The sequence below is a fragment of the Enhydra lutris genome, unplaced genomic scaffold (assembly GCF_002288905.1).
Source record: "Enhydra lutris kenyoni isolate GAN:26980312 unplaced genomic scaffold, ASM228890v2 scaffoldscaffold2, whole genome shotgun sequence".
Classification (NCBI taxonomy): Eukaryota; Metazoa; Chordata; class Mammalia; order Carnivora; family Mustelidae; genus Enhydra; species Enhydra lutris.
In genome coordinates this window covers 55568663-55586729 of record NW_019154086.1, presented here as the reverse complement: position 1 = coordinate 55586729, position 18067 = coordinate 55568663, and the positions used below count along the sequence as shown (strand labels likewise).

Here is an 18067-nt window from a genome sequence, read left to right as displayed (position 1 = left end):
ATACAGGGGAAGCGCATTTCAGGAACAGAAACTCAAGGACAGAAGCAACACAAATAGCACATTGGGCACGTCTGAGGAACAGCAGAGTGATCAGCGTGGCTAGGGTGAGTTCAGTGAGGGTGTGAGTGGTGGAAATGAGGGGGACATCGGTCTCTGTTTGCTTGCCATTAAAACAGCTTTGACCTGTAGCCAGAATAGAAGTTATCAGACAGCTTTAAACAAAAGAAATGATCTGGGTAAGGAGGAAGTGAGGCCAGTGAGGATCCGTAAAAGATCATGGGCTTGACTCTGTGTCGTCTCCGCGTGACTGCAGAATTGTTCGAATCGGGGTCCCAGAGGCTGTAAGCCTAAAACACGGGAGATGATGGACTTCTTCTCTGAGAGAGTAGCAAGGACCTGCTGCAGATTACTATAGGCTTCAGGTGGATTTACCTTTTGTTATCCTAGATTTCTACCATCTTGGAGAGTAGGAGCTGACACATGTCGTGTTTTAAGACAGTAAGATTCTTGAAATTGAGATTATGAAGTGGTCATTTAGTGGGTGGCTTAAGCAAGGTGGGAAACATGCTCATAGGAGGAGAGGAAGTCCAGGAGCTGAAAGGTGGAGTAGAAGGATCGACTGTGTGGATACTGATTGACATCACTAGGAATAGTGATAGAGAAATGGTGCTGCAGACAGCCACAGTGAGAGGGGGGCCAACATCTTCATGAAATGGAGAGTGTGATTCGGGGCTCTAGACATAACTCAACCAAGAGGGTGGCAGGTGGTGTAATCTGATGGCATGAGCTTCAAAACTGGGTTTTTCTAGGGAAGAATGATAAAGAATGACCTAGAAAGGACTTTGAGATACAGAGAGATCACCTACCACAGCTCTAGGCTCAGTAGTACCAGGGATGTGAGGGAGAAAAACACAACTTTTAAGGAATGCAAGCGAAGTAATGTCTTCACGGGAGACCCAGGTTGCAGGTAGAGCAGAAAGGTGAAAGGAGTCCTCGGAATCATTTCCCAAAGGCAGAGTTGAAACACATAATATTTTTAATTCTTCCTCCAGCAATTAATTGTGGCAAGTAATTCTGCCTAGCTGCTGGTACAATTAGCTTTCATTGTAATTGACACGAAGTGTTAGTAGGTGCTTCAAAATTCTATAAGGTTCTTTACTTTCAAACTTATTCTATTTTCTATATTGTTCTCCAAAACTCTAAAATCACTGATTATGTTCAGAGTCTCTGTTAACATATGTTGCCATTGTGTGATTTAGGTCAAATTCTCAGCCTATATGTTGGAGCATCACAAAAAGCAGCACCCTTCTTCTACACTGGTGCAAATTCCAATCACCCCTAAACTGGATGCCCTTGAGCAGGGCACAGTTGATACATTTGTACATTTGGCCATATTTTCTTTTATACCATGGCCAATCCTTTTCAGATGCTCTAGCTTAATCTTTTAATTTGCTTTGCAGGCTATCTCTTCATTGTCCTTAAAATATTGGGTTTCTGTTCTAGTAGTAATACCATGCTGAGCCTTGTTGGAGCCTGAGGCAAAAGGAATTAATCAGTAATATTGTTTCCATCTTAATTTAAAAGTTTTCTATTTTCACAAACATGGATTTTTTTGCATTACTTCCAATTTTCAAAAAAAATATTGCACTAAAATATTATTTATCTTCATTACTGAGTTTTTTGGCACCTTCTTAAATTTTATGCTGGAATGCCTTACCTTAATCCTGGCCCTGTCTAGTAAATTTTACTAGAAATTACTGAGTAGACTGTCAGACACTTGAGAGAATTAGTAGGAAAACAGAGCTAACATGAGCTCAAGGTAAGGTTACAAATTTTGCCCCAAATTAGAGGATTAGAAAACACAGGCAAATAGAATTTTTAGTAAAGGTTTTTAGTCAGGTAGTTTTGGAGTCCATATCTTACTTTGACTAATGTAGATGTAGATAGAGTTGCTATTACAATATTATAGCTTCTAATGCATGAAACAAAATGAAAATATACCATCTACTCACTCGAGAAGAAGCGCTTCAACTCCTGGTTTAAAACTTGTAGAATTCAAAAAAAGTCCCATAATGGCCAGGGTAAATATTCCAGACATTCCAGCCAGCTCACCTAATTTTAAAAGAAATAAATATAAAGTATTAATTTAACATCAACAGTGGCACAAATTTTGTCCAAGATGAAAATATCGGATATCTTGATAGTATAATAACTTTATAGAGAGGCTGACCTACTTGGTTTCAACTGGATTATATTACAGATTGTTACCACCACCTCGTCCTCTTCCTTCTCAGATTCCCACCCAACTGTGATGTCAAGTCTATACTGAATCTCCTTGCACTGCTTTGGCTTCAGATCACTGCCAACAATATGAAGCTCACAAAATTTCTCATGTGCCCCACTCTGGCTTGAGCACCCTCTACAGGTCTAATTTTTTCAGAGGGGCTCTGGAGGAATGAAATGGAAGTGAGCCAGTGAGTTCTTTATGAACGAGCCCACTTCATATGCTTTCTTCTTAGGAGACAACAGGAGATAGAAATGATTTGATTTTGTGGTAGGACTAAGGGAGTCGACCCAGTAGAAACCTCATATGGATATACTTTCCCAGCTTAATATTGTTTTGGCACATTTACTGTGCTGGACTGAAAAGCATAAAAATTTGGAATATTCTTAAAAGTAGTGGTATTAGAATTATATTACCTCTTGCTTATGAATGTAGTATATTACCACTATAAAAATTCAAATATGGTACAGCATATGGTACAGCATAGCAATTAAAAAAAGAGGATCCATAATTCAACTACCAAGACTTCAAGTACAGACCATCCCCAATTTACAAAGTTTCGACTTGTGACTTTTCAGCTTTACAATAGTGCAAAAGCAGTGTGCATCCAGTAGATACAACACTTCCAATTTTGAGTATTGATCTTTTCTCAGGCTAGCAATTTGTACTAAGAGCCTCTCTCATGATGCTGGGCAGTGGCAGCGAGCCACAGGTTCCAGTCAGCCAGGCCATCATGAGAGTCATCAACTGGTACACTTATAGCCAATCTGCACCCACACGACCATTCAGCTTTTCACTTTCAGTACAGCACTCACTAAATTACATGAGATATCCAACCTTTTCATGAAATAGGCTTTGTGTGACATAATTTGCCCAACTGCGGGCTAATGTAAGTATTCTGAGCATGTTTAAGGTAGACTGGGCTAAGCTATGATGTTTGGTAGGTGAGGTGTACTAAATGCATTTTTTTAAAGATTTTTAAAAAAAATTCATTTATTTATTTGACAGAGAGAGATCACAAGTAGGCAGAGAGGCAGGCAGAGAGAGCGGGAGAAGCAGGCTCCCCACTGAGCACATAGCCCAATGTGGGCCTCGATTCCAGTACCCTGAGTTCATGACCTGAGCCAAAGGCAGAGGCTTAACACACTGAGCACTCAGGCGCCCCTACTAAATGCATTTTTGACTTAATGATCTTTTCAACTTACAGTGGTGTATTGAGATATAACTCCATTGTAAGTCAAGGAAGATAATTATAATTTTAAAGAAAATTTGCATTAGTATCTCTAAAATGGAGAGGACTATTTTTGTTTAGAAGAAATAAGTTAATAAGTTAGTTGAGAACAGAGAATGAGATCCAAAGGGCTTTTTAAAGTTATATTTTATTTATTTATTTATTTAACATATAATGTATTATTTGCCCCAGGAGTACAGGTCTGTGAGTCATCAGACATACGCATTTCATAGCACTCACCACAGCCTTTTCCAATGTCCATAACCTAACCACCCTATCCCTAACCCCCCACCCCCCAGCAACCCTTAGTTTGTTTCCTGAGATTAAGAGTCTCTTATGGTTTTTCTCTCTCCCTAGTCCCATTATGTTTCGTTTTTTCCCTCCCTTCCCCCCATGACCCCTCTATTCTTCCTCTCAAACTCCTCATAAGAGAGATCACATAATTGTCTTTCTCTGATTGACTTATTTTGCTTAGCATAATACCCTCTAGTTCCATCTACATTGTTGCAAATAGCAAGATTTCATTTCTTTTGATAGCTGCATAGTATTCCATTGTATATGTATACCACATCTTCTTTATCCATTCATCTGTTGATGGACATCTAGGTTCTTTCCATAGTTTGGCTACTGTGGACATTACTGCTATAAACATTTGGGTGCACGTGTCTCTTTGGATCGCTACATTTGTATCTTTAGGGCAAACACCCAGTAGTGCAATTGCTGGGTCATAGGGTAGCTCTATTTTCAACTTTTTGAGGAACCTCCATACTGTTTTCCAGAGTGGCTGCACCAGCTTGCATTCCCACCAGCAGTGTAGGAGGGTTCCTCTCTCTCCACATCCTTCCTAACATCTGCCATTACCTGACTTATTAATTTTAGCCATTCTGACTGGTGTGAGGTGGTATCTCACTGTGGTTTTCATTTGTATTTCCTTGATGCTGAGTGATGTGGAGCACTTTTTCATGTATCTGTTGGCCACCTGGATGTCTTCTTGGCAGAAATGTCTGTTCATGTCTTCTGCCCATTTCTTGATTGGATTATTTGTTCTTTGAGTGTTGAGTTTGATAAGTTCTTTATAGATTTTGGATACTAGCCCTTTATCTGATATGTCGTTTGCAAATATCTTCTCCCATTCTGTCAGTTATCTTTTGGTTTTGTTGACTGTTTCCTTTGCTGTGCTTTCCTTTGATCTTGATGAAGTCCCAATAGTTCACTTTTGCCTTTGCTTCCCTTGCCTTTGGCGATGTTTCTAGGAAGAAGTTGCTATAGCTGAGGTCAAAGAGGTTGCTGCCTGTGTTCTCCTCAAGGCTTTTGATGGATTCCTGTCTCACATTGAGGTCTTTCATCCATTTTGAGCGTATTTTTGTGTGTGGTGTAAGGAAATTGTCCAGTTTGATTCTTCTGCATGTGGCTGTCCAATATTCCCAACACCATTTGTTGAAGAGACTGTCTTTTTTCCACTGGACATTGTTTCCTGCTTTGTCAAAGATTAGTTGACCATAGAGTTGAGGGGCCATTTCCGGGCTCTCTATTTTGTTCCATTGATCCATGTGTCTGTTTTTGTGCCAATACCAAGCTGTCTTGATGATGACAGCTTTGTAATAGAGCTTGGAGTCTGGAATTGTGATGCCACCGACTTTGGTTTCCTTTTCAATATTCCTCTAAGTATTCAGGGTCTTTTCTGGTTCCATATAAATTTTAGGATTATTTGTTCCATTTCTTTGAAAAAAATGGATGGTATTTTGATAGGGATTGTTTCAAATGTGTACACTGCTTTAGGCAGCATAGACATTTTCACAATATTTGTTCTTCCAGTCCATGAGCATGGAACGTTTTTCCATTTCCTTGTGTCTTTCTCAATTTCTTTCATGAGTACTTTATAGTTTTCTGAGTACTGATTCTTTCCCTCTTTGGTTAGTTTATTCATAGGTATCTTGTAGTTTTGGGAGCAATTGTAAATGGGGTAGACTCCTTAATCTCTCTTTCTTCTGTCTTGCTGTTCGTGTATAGAAATGCAACTGATTTCTGTGCATTGATTTTATATCCTGACACTTTACTGAATTCCTGTATGAGTTCTAGCAGTTTTGGAGTGGAGTCTTTTGGGTTTTCCACATAAAGTATCATGGCTTCTATGAAGAGTGAGAGTTTGACTTCTTTTTTGCCGTCTTTTATTTCTTTTTATTGTCTGATTGCTGAGGCTAGGACTTCTAGTACTATGTTGAACAGCAGTGGTGATAGTGGACATCTGTGCTGTGTTCCTGACCTTAAGGGAAAAGCTCTGTTATTCTCCATTGAGAATAATATTCGCTGTGGGTTTTTCATAGATGGCTTTGATGATTTTGAGGTATGTACCCTCTATCCCTGCACTGTGAAGAGTTTTGATCAAGAAATGATGCTATACTTTGTCAAATGCTTTTTCTGCATCTATTGAGAATGTCATATGGTTCTTGTTCTTTTTTTTATTAATGTATTGTACCATATTGATTGATTTGTGGATGTTAAATCAAACTTGCAACCCTAGAATAAATCCCACTTTGTCATGGTGAATAATCCTTTTAATGTACTGTTGGATTCTATCGGCTAGTATTTTGGTGAGAATTTTTGCATCTGTGTTCACCAAGGATATTGGTCTGTAATTCTCCTTTTTGAAGGGATCTTTGTCTGGTTTGTGAATCAAGGTAATGGTGGTCTCATAAAATGAGTTTGGGTGTTTTCCTTCCATTTCTATTTTTTGGAACAATTTCAGAAGAATAGGTATCAATTCTTCTTTAAATGTTTGCTAGAATTCCCTGGGAAGCCGTCTGGCCCTGGGCTCTTGTTTGTTGGGAGATTTTTGATGACTGTTTCAATCTCCTAACTGGTTATGGGTCTGTTCAGGTTTTCTATTTCTTCCTGGTTCCATCCAAAGGGCAGCTTTAAGCATTAAAGGATACATGCTAAATTTCTATAATGGACACAGATGTGAGAATTAAGCAGGAAACATGGAAAAGTGAAGAATTAAAGGGAGCTATCAGATCTCATAGATACATGAATTACGTAATGTAACTTCCTTTGTGAGCCCCTTTGTCCCCATCTTCAGTAAAATTTACAAAGAACCAAAAACTTCTGTATATTTAAAAAGAAGTAGCAGAAATCATGAGGAACTAAACTCCAGAAATTTTCAGGACTCATGAGGAAATCTTTGGGTGCTCATTGGTATAGAATTGGGAATTTAAGATAATTGGATTAAGATCTTTAAGAGGAGTGGAACACCCAGTCAATACTCATGATGGCATATATATGACATTCATGCACACAAAGTCACATATTAAAACAAACAACTATAATGAGATTATACATAATAGAGTTCTGTAATGAGCTTCTTTTTTCACTTATTGTTTAGCAGACATTTTTCTAGTTAATAAGCATTACAATTTTTGTTTTAATAATAAAGAATATTAAGGTATGCCAATTTTATCATATTGCCATATTTATCAATTACCAGGCATATTTGGATCAGTTCTTTGTCCCTCCATTTTTTGGCTTACTTTATAGTACTTTGTTACAACAGTTGTATTTTAATTACTGGTGACTTGCTAAAGGTTTAATACCTACCTAATAGAGAAAGTTCTTCACTTTTCTTAAAGTTATCTTGTCTGTTCTCACAATCAGTATTTCCAGATAATATTTTAAATTGTTTAGTAAAATTTAACCCTTCCTTCAATTTCTATCATTGTTTGATTCAGATTGTGATACAGTTTAATTTTATAAAGTTAGTATCCTTATACTACTGAGTCTTCCCTTCCAGAGTTGGAAAATTACAAGTTTTATATTCTTTATTTTAATTCTGGCTAGGAATGGTACCTAAGCCAGAAACTAACACTTTGTTTAGTTAATTTTGAATTATAAAATAGAGGCATTTTGAATCATAAAATAGAGGCATTTTGAATTATAAAGTAGAGGACATAGGCATTTTGAGGAGATCAAGCACTGGACAAGTCATAAGTCATTTATTAGGTAGTAGTGAAACTTGGAAAATATTTATGGTGAGTACCTTGAAGATACTAATAAAATAAACATTAAGCCAGGTCAGAGTGAAAGTCCTTTTACATTAGATTTATATTTACCCTGTACCTCATTTTCATGAAATTCTGTTTCAGAAGTTTTCTTTTAAACATTTTAACTCTAAAACTTTAAAACTATTTTGGGAAGAATAACCCTCAATCTTGGGGCTATATTCACTTACTAAATAATGTTAGAGGAAATATTATTTGCTAGAATATATTTTTTGTAGAAATTTAGGTATCCATAATTAAAGTAGTATGCAATGAATGTATCTGTACTGACCATTCTCTTGATGTCTATTAATTCATTAACTTGATTATGTAAACTCACTTGATTATAACTGGCTTTAATCTACTGATTAGTTAGGAAGCCTCAAGATTCTATATTCTGCCTTTCCATCATCAGACACAAAAATAATGAATCTTGTTACTCTAGCATTTCTAAAAAGATTTTCTCTGTCTTAATTTATTCAAATCTCGTATTTCTCATAAGCTTTTTTTTTTTAAAGATTTTATTTATTTATTTGACAGAGAGAAATCACAAGTAGACAGAGAGGCAAGGCAGAGAGAGAGGAGGAAGCAGGCTCCCCGCTGAGCAGAAAGCCCGATGTGGGGCTTGAACCCAGGACCTGGGATCATGACCTGAGCCAAAGGCAGCGTCTTAACCCACTGAGCCACCCAGGCGCCCCTCTCATAAGCTTTTATAGTTTTCCGTGTTTAGGCTCAAACTTCTTGTTCAGTTTATTCCTTTATATTTTGTAATATTTTGCCAATGTAAAGAGAATCAAATTTTTATTATATTTTCTAACAAGCTACTGCTGGCTTATAAGGACACTTTTTTTGTATATTTATCTTATATCAAACTATTAAAAAACCTTTTGGGCTTGGTTTATTAGTTAATGCATTTGGATTTTCTATTTAATCAAAAATGCTGTCATTAATGTAATCATTTTCTCCTTCAAAATTATGTATAAATCCATTCATTTCTCTCCTTCCTTCCTTCCTTCCTCCCTTTCTTTGTTTCTTTCTTTTTGTCTTTCTTTTTCTTTCTATAGCTTTAGCAAAAGCTTCTAGAGAAATCATGGATATGCAACTAGGCAATATTGGCTCCCTCCCATCTGTAAAAGGAAGGACATTGTATAAGTTGGTATAAGTAACTAGCTATTATTTCCTGCACATGCTAACTCCAAGTCATTTACAGGGCTGTCTTGAAGAGCTGGGTTAAATGACATTCTGGGGCTGCATCAGAGAACAATAATAGGGTGAATCATTAATATTTGCCATACTTCCGTGAGGAGGAGAGGGTGACAAATGGATTAACATTAACAGATTTTTCTAATATTTAGTCTTGATCTGTAACTTCTATTTTGATTTCCTTTTTGATCTAAAATTTATCAAGAAAAGTATATTTAATTTCAGGCTACTAGAATGATTAATAAAGACCTTCCTTTTGTAATTAGTAAATGCATTATAGCAAGTATAAGTAATGTAATTATAGTAAATATAGTAGAATAGTAAATACACTAAAGGTAATTGTGAATGCATTGTTATTGAACAGTGTTTCAGATTTTATTAAAATGCTCTTCAAGTCTAGTTCATTTCTGTAAATTGTCTTTGGGTATGTGTAAAGGATATGCCTTCTGTTTGAGGAAATAAAACCTTATATTCTGTAAACCAAGCAATTATTTTTTTATTTATATCTTTTTATAGCCATCATTATTTTTTGTCCAACTGCTTATGAAATTATCTGGGAAAGGCATGCTCAAGTATCTCATTGTAATTATGATTTTGTCAAATTCTTTTGGCTTTTATAATGTTATTTGCTTGACATATTTTGAGACATTAATTTCTGTTGTATAGAAACTAATATTTTTATCTCTTTTGATGGGTTATTTTAACAAAAATATTCCTCCTAGATAAGTTGAATTTGTTTTTGTTTTTATTTTTTTTTTTACAAACTTTGCCTGGTACGCATTTTCCCAAATCTCTATTTTGCATTTTTCTGTCATTTTAGGTCTCAGACTTACAAATAAAAAAGATGAGGTGCAGAATTGAGACGCTGAGGCTTATGTGATAGACATCATCTCCAAAAACAGTAGATATCCACAGTTGAATCAGTTTTGAACATAGAATTCCAAACAAGAAACTTACTAGAAAATAAGACCAAATTTCAAGCAGGATCTCAAAGACTGTAAGAAAAGGGAGTAAACAGAAAAGAGTTACTAGAACTTACTTGATCTTAAATTTAAGTGATACTCTGGGTCATCTTTTCTTTTTGTCCTTATCTTTAACAATAGCTCATCCCCATTGGTATGTATGCATTTTCTTATTCCTAAATTGGAACAGTTTCCATTCAAATGCTGAAAGCTATAACAAGTTAGCAAAATTCAGTCAGTTTTGTTTAAGAGCTTCTTTCAGTGTCCTTTAAGAAATACACTGGGTGTGGTGCATAAACAATGAATTCTGGAACACTGAAAAGAAATTGAAAAATCAAATGAAAATGAAAAGGGGCGCCTGGGTGGCTCAGTGGGTTAAGCTGCTGCCTTCGGCTCAGGTCATGATCTCAGAGTCCTGGGATCGAGCCCCGCATCGGGCTCTCTGCTCTCTAGGGGAGCCTGCTTTCTCCTCTCTCTCTGCCTGCCTGTCTGCTTGCTTGTGATCTATCTGTCAAATAAATAAATAAAATCTTTAAAAAAAAAATGAAAATAAAAAAAAAGAACTGTGAGAGAATAAATTTCTGTTGTTTTAAGCCATCAAAAAAAAAAAAAAGAAAAAAAAAGAAAGAAGGAAAGAAAGAAAGAAAAGAAATACACATGTATTTAGTGCCATACTATGCAATAAACTTTGGAGATACAGTTGAATAAGAAGTAGAAAATCCCCAAGCTCTGGGAACTTATATTTTATATCTATCAAGGTACATACAGGAAATACAGAAAAAGGGATGCCTTTTCTGGGTCCCAGTGGAGTGAATCTCCTGTATTGTTTTGGCTGGTCAAACCAACTGGTTTCTCTAGGTCACACCTGCTTTAGGCATGGAGATAAGCCATAATGGTAATTTGGGGAGTCTAGTACCACCTGCAACTGAAACAGATCGGAGGTAGACTCTGATTTCAGAAGGAGGTAGGGAACTGGAGTTAGAAGACCCATTTGAAAGTTGCTTTCTTTTTATAAAAAAGAAAAATAGTTTCTAATCAGTAAAACAGTTATTAAATGGAATTATTAGGCCAGAAAAAAAGTAAATCTGTTATTTCTTACAATGGCTTTAAACTCCTAACATGCAAGCTGGGAAGGACAGAAATATGAGTACAGTAACTCCTCTTAGTTTTCCCCTTTGTGGAATATGTGCTAACTTCAAAGATGGAGCAACATTATTTAAATAATTACCTGAGTTTTAAAAATAATAATTATTATGAAAATTACTGATTCACTATTATGTCAGTTGCTACAAATGAAATATCAGTAAATCTTATTAAATATCTTTTTTTTTAAAAGGAAATTTTTCCTTCAAATCTATTAAAAATTCAGAGAAATCCCTCATGGCTAGGGAAATAAGTTCACTGTTCTCTTCATCCTTCAGCAGAGTTTTTATTATTGTAGTTGTTACTATTATTATTAAGATAGAATGACTATTTATGGTTTTTACTCCTCTGAAACTTAAACACAAAATTCTGTTCCATTATTTTATCAAAAATTATGAAGCAAGCTCTGTGAAAGCAAGGACTATTGTGTTCATGGTTGAAGCATGAGGCCTAGAATAGGAACTATCAGAGAGTACATATCAATAATTAATTGTTTATTAATGAATGAATGAATAATTTCCATATCAGTAACCACTCCCCCTTTTTTATTGGTTGCTTGCCAGTGAATATCAAGAAAGTTCTCTTGATTAGATTTTAGGTATCAACTCTGATAAGGTTCCCTGAAATTCTGTAGTCAATCATTACTATCTTAAATGGAGCCAATAGAATAGTGGATCAGATTTGGAGGCTGGGCATGAATCTGTCCAACCAGCACCCATGACTATACCTCTTTGTATTTTTTGGTTTTCTGAGAGAGTGGTCCTTGAGTTTTTAAGAGGCTTCTGAATATAGACATCTTTATGTTGTTCACCTTCATCATCTTCAGGAAGTTTTGTGGTGAAAGCCCTCTGAGAGACATAATATGGACTTTGGAAGAGGTTGAATGTATGTGGTAGTTTGACTTCCTCACACACCACAGATGAAATATATGAGGCACTTAAAGAGGGTGTACCTTCCTTGTAAACTAGGGTTCTAGGTTCACCACAGATGTTCCAAGCAGCCATGGCCTGGGTAAACTAACTGAATACAGAGCAAGGTTGAAGGTGAGCTCTCCTTATGTCGAAGTAGGGTAACTGTCCACCATTTAGACCAGCTCCCTTGAGGAAGACATGAGAGGAGTGATGATCCCCAGAATGGTGTTCTTGGGAAAGAACAGTCTTTAATTCTTAGTTTTAGGCATTGATTATAAATATGTGAGGCATAGATGGGTCAGAATAGACGTAAACAAGCTTCCTGGCTGCCCAACAATGAAGTACTCTCCAAGGACAGGGAAAGCAACATCTAGCTAAAGCTTCCTCTTCTTGAGTGGTTACAAAAGTAATTTGAGATATGCTTAATTGCTGGGGATAGGGGATAGTGGAAAGCTCTTACTTCAATATAACTTATTATTTGGCATCATATAGACCACTTTGCTGTACTAGAATGTGGTCTTCCTAAATGCTCTTTTTTCAAGAGAATAGGAATGTGAAATGAGATAATGCTTCATAAGGCTTTAGAGCACAAAAGACATCCAGAGAGTGGAATAGCATATGTCAACAATTTTCTCAAGAAGTCTATAATCATTACTTTTCTAAAATCAGTACAAATGGCAACACAGTAAAAAAAAAAAAAAAAGGTAAATAACTCTTAATATTATTTTGAAAATATTAACTTCATGGACATCCTTAAAGGGTCCTATAGACACACTCTCTCACCACCCTGTCCAGTGCAGTGACTATACTTTGAGAACCACTGTGACAGGAGGAGGGTATGGGGCTTTAATCAGGTAGGGGCACTTAAAATGCTTCTGGGACTCCTGGTGATATTATATTTCTTGTCTTGAGTGCTCATTACTCATCTGTATATTTTATAATCATTCATTATAGTGTGCATATATCATATAGTATATATATATACACACACCACACACACACACACACACACAGATATATGATAATGTAATAAAAGATACTTATGTTCAGGGTTATCTGAATGGGCAAACGAGCTCATGAACACCTCGTAATCTCTCTGTTTACAAGCACTGCTCTCATGCTCTGAAGATGGCCCTCCACTTGGTCCCTGAGCTGAAAGCTTTTGATGTTGCCTGTGGGGAGATAGCTCCAGTGAAGGGGAGGGCAACTGCTGCATCCTCTCACCACTGGCAGATGCATTACCTGGCTTATCTTCTGAGTTCCTTTTCAACACTTACAAAACAACATTTCTCATTCTGGTCAAGCATTCTGTCTCAGCTTAGGTCTGTGAACTGTTGCTCCTATAAGCATCCTCATGAAAGTCCCAACCTAGCCTCAACTAAAACCACAATGAATGTTAAATAAGGGAGGTGTGGTAGTGCTTTGTAAAGAGTAGATCACTATACTAATACAATTATATTTGTACAAGCATAACTTATTATATTATAAAACCCACATCAGCTTCTAGAAAATATAGGATTATGATTTTAAGAAATTTAGAAGAAAAATAAGTCCTTACCTAAAGAATGGTTCACCTTCGTTTTCAGGCTTACATTAATATCCTCGATACTAGTAAACACAATCAAAGACATTATAGCGGTCATCAGACTTTCTCCATTAATTAAATTGATGAGGCTTCTAGAAAGACCTATGGAAGAGAAAATATTTTGTTTAAGGTGGGAATATCATCAATATTAAAGAATAGAATTTTATTATCAAGTAGGACTATATTCTAAGCTATAGATTTATACCACATACTTTGCCCATGTACTTAAACAAACCTTAGTCATGCTTGAAAACTCCCTTGGGACAAATTTAATTATGTATCAACTGTAAGTCTGGACTCTGTAATTAGGAACCAAACTAATTGTGGTTGACTGCAGTTTATGTAAGAAAGATGATCAGCTAAAGCTGTCATTCCTTGTTTTAAAGCCCAGATCAGAACATGAAATTCACTATTTTTTTTTAATTTGGTGACTTATCTAATATCATGTATTTAAGGCAAAAAACAATGATGGAGGGATAAAGGAAATTCATAAGCCAAATTTTAAAACATGGTACCTAAACAAAGTATTAGGGCAATGGTCAAGATAATCTTTCTATAATTAGAAACTGTCTGACTTTCCTATACATTCTTTTTGAAGATTTTAGAAACCAAGCTCTATGAAATGGAGAGCACCTGGATATGAGGTACTCCCATCCTAATTTCCCTCCATTTATGAAGCTAGTTTAGATATCTATCAATTATCATTTTTCTCTATTAAATATGCTTGTAGTGGCAAAAATATAACTTTGAGCATCTTAATGATTCTTTAGATGTCCAGAGGAAGGAAATGTTATTACATCATCCAACCACTTTATGATCACAACCTAACACAGTAAGTATGCTTTTGTAAGAGAAGAGAAGTCAAGGCATTCTGTTCCTGTGGAAGCTCAAGTGCCTTGATGGTCCAGTTCTTCACCTCTTTACACATTCATGCCCTTTGCTGTAAAATTGCAGTCTCTCTCACCTAAGATATCCAGCCTGTTTTGTTATGAGACATGATGCAAACAGAGGCTTAAGACACATTTTTGCTTCCTATCTCTTGCATCTCTGCCACCATCATGCTAGTGTTCACTGGCTGCACTACTGGAAGATTGTGAGAGATTTGAAGAAGAACGGTGGATCTTCCCAGTTGAGGCCATCCTAGATCACTTAGCCCCCAAATGACCCTCTACCAGACTGAAGGTTCATTAGCAAGCCCAGCCAAGATCAGCAGAGCCCAGCCATGCCTTCATAACTGGTAGGCTCATGAGAAATAATAACTGCTGTTTTTAAGCCACTGTGCTTTTTCTTACTCAATTGTTGAAACTCAGAGTTATTCCCTACTGAGAAAAACCTAACTGGTACTGTCGTATAACTATTCCAATTTGGAAAATGAACTACAACAAGATGTAAATATTTGAAAATGAACAACTGACATGGGGGCCTAAGAGGAGTCAACCGACTGTCAAAAGACAACGTGAATATACTCAAGTACTCAGAAGCCTGGGCAGACGTTGTGTGTGTATGAAAGTAAAATAAAACAAATATAAAAATTTGGCTTTGAAAACTCAGGCAAAAAATGTTACCAAGAGAAAAATATTTTATTGTTCATTCTTATTTTTTTAAAATACACAAAATGAAGAGAAATACAAAATTCCAAAAGTCATGGCAAGATGACTAAAATGTATGAGCATAACTTTGCAAGTTAACCCAAAGAAATCACTTATTTTTTTAAAAGATTTATTTCTTTATGAGAGAGAGAGAGAGAGAGAGAACACGTGCATGTAGGGGCAGGGAGAAGGGCAGAGGAAGATAGAGAGAGAGAGAGATCATGACTCCAGTCAGTGAGAGAGGGGTAGTGGGAGAGGGAGAAGCAGGCTTCCCGCAGAGCAGGGAGCCTGATGCAGGGCTTAATCCCAGGACTCTGGGATCATGACGTGAGCCGAAGACAGAAGCTTAAGGACTGAGCCACCCAGGCACCCCAGCCAAATCTTTTGAGTAGAAAAAGGGCTGGCACTGATAGAGTCCCCATAGAGACAGGATTGGGTGACAGATGTTGACACTTCCTTTTCCCAGAGTCTTACTTCACAAACTTAATCTCTGTTTTGAAGAGTTGGCTTGCCTTTATTCGTAGAGGTACATTGATGTGTCTCCTCTATTTTATTTCTACTTGCCTCCAGCAGCTTTTTCCCCTGTAACTGATCATAAAATGAAAAGTGTGTGTGCATGTGTTTGTGTGTGCATGTTTGTGTGTGCACATGCACACATGCCATATTAAGTTCTATTTCAGGGGTGAAATAGATTGAGCCCTCTGCTCAGCAGGGAGCCTGCTTCCCCCTCTCTCTCTACCTGCCTCTCTGCCTACTTGTGATCTTTCTCTCTGTCAAATAAATAAATAAAAACTTAAATAAATAAATAAGTAAATTATATTTCAAAACAAATGTTGTAATTCTTGTTACTAAAAAGTGACTGGAGGAAAACAAATTCAGTAATTGTTTTTCTTGGATGAGGTTCTTAGATTTGTGTGTGTGTAGGGGGGGTTATGTTGACTTGGTATTTTATTTTTAAATATAGATTTATTTCTTCTAAAATAGTACACACTGAAAACACAGTAGGATTAATGATTTTATTGTTTTTGACTTTTCAAGCTTTTTGGTCCTAATGGTGATGATGACTCTAAAAGCATTTTTTTTTTTTTTAAAAACAAATGACATTATCCTAATGACAGTATTGTCAAAGGAACAGGGGTATTAGGCAATAGAAATGTTACCACAGTGTGCTGCAAATTGTTTGTTCCTGGAAATGTTGGCTCAAGATAGAAGGATGTATAAAGTCAAGGATTACAAATAATCCCATTTTATCCCACAATTGGATGAAATATATATATATATATATATATACTAAGTAAATCCATTACTGGCATTTCATTTTGTTCTAAGGATCACTAAACTGAATCTCCATGTTTAATCCCCAGTGTCTCAGAATCCTATTTCACATAGTGAAAATCTACATTGAATAAAATATCTTAAAGCTAGATACATTAAACACAGAACATAATATTTTAAATGTAGGAAAAGAAAAAATATACCTACCAAGGTCTCTTATAGCAACTGCCGTCAGCATGGGATCTGAACTCACAAGGATCGTTGAAAATAATAACCATGGTGTGGTTTTCAAAAGTAATTTATCCACAGATGCCAGATACCAAAGAATTAATATATAATTCATCACAAAGCCAGGAATTGTAATTAAAAGTACCTGCAAAAAAATTTTACAGATAGAAAAATCAGATTGCCTTTGTATCCTATTTTTAAAAGTAGATTATCAACCTTATTTAATAAACATCTGCTTGCAACTCTGGAAATAAGAGGCAAATATTGCAATGAGATTCTTAGGACCTATAACATACCAGTTATAGGAAATATCATACTGTCATTAAAAGGAAACTTTAATTTTCTTGGCAAGGCCACCGAATATACATACCTATGTGTAAAGGTGTATGCGCACATACAATATATACACATGCATATATACACACTTAACTATGCAGAGAAGTGAAACATAGGCTATTAACATAGAAAGAACACAAGTTTGAAAGAAGTCACAAAAGAGGAAAAGAAGAAGAAAATAAGATAATAGAAGGAATGTAGAGAAATGGCAGAGGACGCTAGAATGATGGGAAGAAAATTCCTGTTATTCTACAATTGGAACCTGGTCTTCTGCCTTCCTACTGTTGCCTTCTGCTTCCTCTTACTACACCAGTGGCAGCTATTAGCAAGATTTCATTCCCAAAGGGACTTAGAAAATGTGATGTGCCTGAAGCTACCTATAAGACTAACATAACACAATAAAAAAAAAACCCACAAAAAAAGAATTCAGAAATGCATCCCCATGGTCATTGAAGCATTATTTAGATACAATAATGTAAATTTACTGCATTTACTTTATTTACAATAATATATACAGTAATATGACATGGAAGCAACGAAGTGTCCATTGATAGATGGAGTTGATAAAGAATATGTATTATATATATAATAGAATACTATCCAACCATAAAAGAGAAGGAATTTTTGTCTTCTGCGACAACATGGATGAAACTTGAAGGCATTATGCTTCATGAAATAAGTCAAATAGAAAAAGGGAAATACGGTATGATCTCACTTATATGTGGAATCTTAAAAAAAAAAATAAACTGAGCTCATAGACACAGAGAATAGATTGGCAATTGCCAGAAGTAGGGGAGGGGCAGGAAGTTGGTGAAAAGGGTGAAACATTATTAGATGTTTATTCACCATCTGCTAGGCAATAAGGGATCGGGCAGGACCTAGAGAGGTGAAGGGGGTCAAAATGTACAAACTTCCAGTTCTAAATAAATCATGGAGATGCAATGTATAGCATGGTCACTACAGTTAATAATACTGTACTGTATATTTAAAAGCTAAGAATTTAGCAACAAATTAAAAAAATTTGTAATTATGCAGTGATGGATGTTAATTAGACTTATTTTGATGGTCATTTCAAAATCCATACAACTACCGAATCATTGCATTGTATACCTGAAAGTAATATAATGTCGTATGTCCATTATATCTCAATTTAAAAATAAAAAAAAAAATAAAAATGAAAAATTATAAATATTTCATAATGATATTCACAAATGCTCTTACTACCAATATTAAATAAAAAACAGCTATATATATATATATATATATATATATATATATATATATAT

General features: G+C 35.8%; 1 protein-coding gene across 1 annotated transcript in view; it reads right to left on the bottom strand.

The window, feature by feature from the left end:
* Positions 1-18067, bottom strand: part of LOC111150828 (solute carrier family 9 member C1) — a 75099-nt gene that overhangs the window by 50658 nt on the left and 6374 nt on the right. The window contains exons 4-7 of the mRNA XM_022508454.1: positions 16425-16590; positions 13327-13455; positions 9586-9747; positions 2013-2112 (exon numbers count right to left, since the gene is read on the bottom strand). Of these exons, the coding sequence (XP_022364162.1) occupies positions 2013-2112; positions 9586-9747; positions 13327-13455; positions 16425-16590 (557 nt within the window). The remainder of the gene's footprint in view (positions 1-2012; positions 2113-9585; positions 9748-13326; positions 13456-16424; positions 16591-18067) is intronic.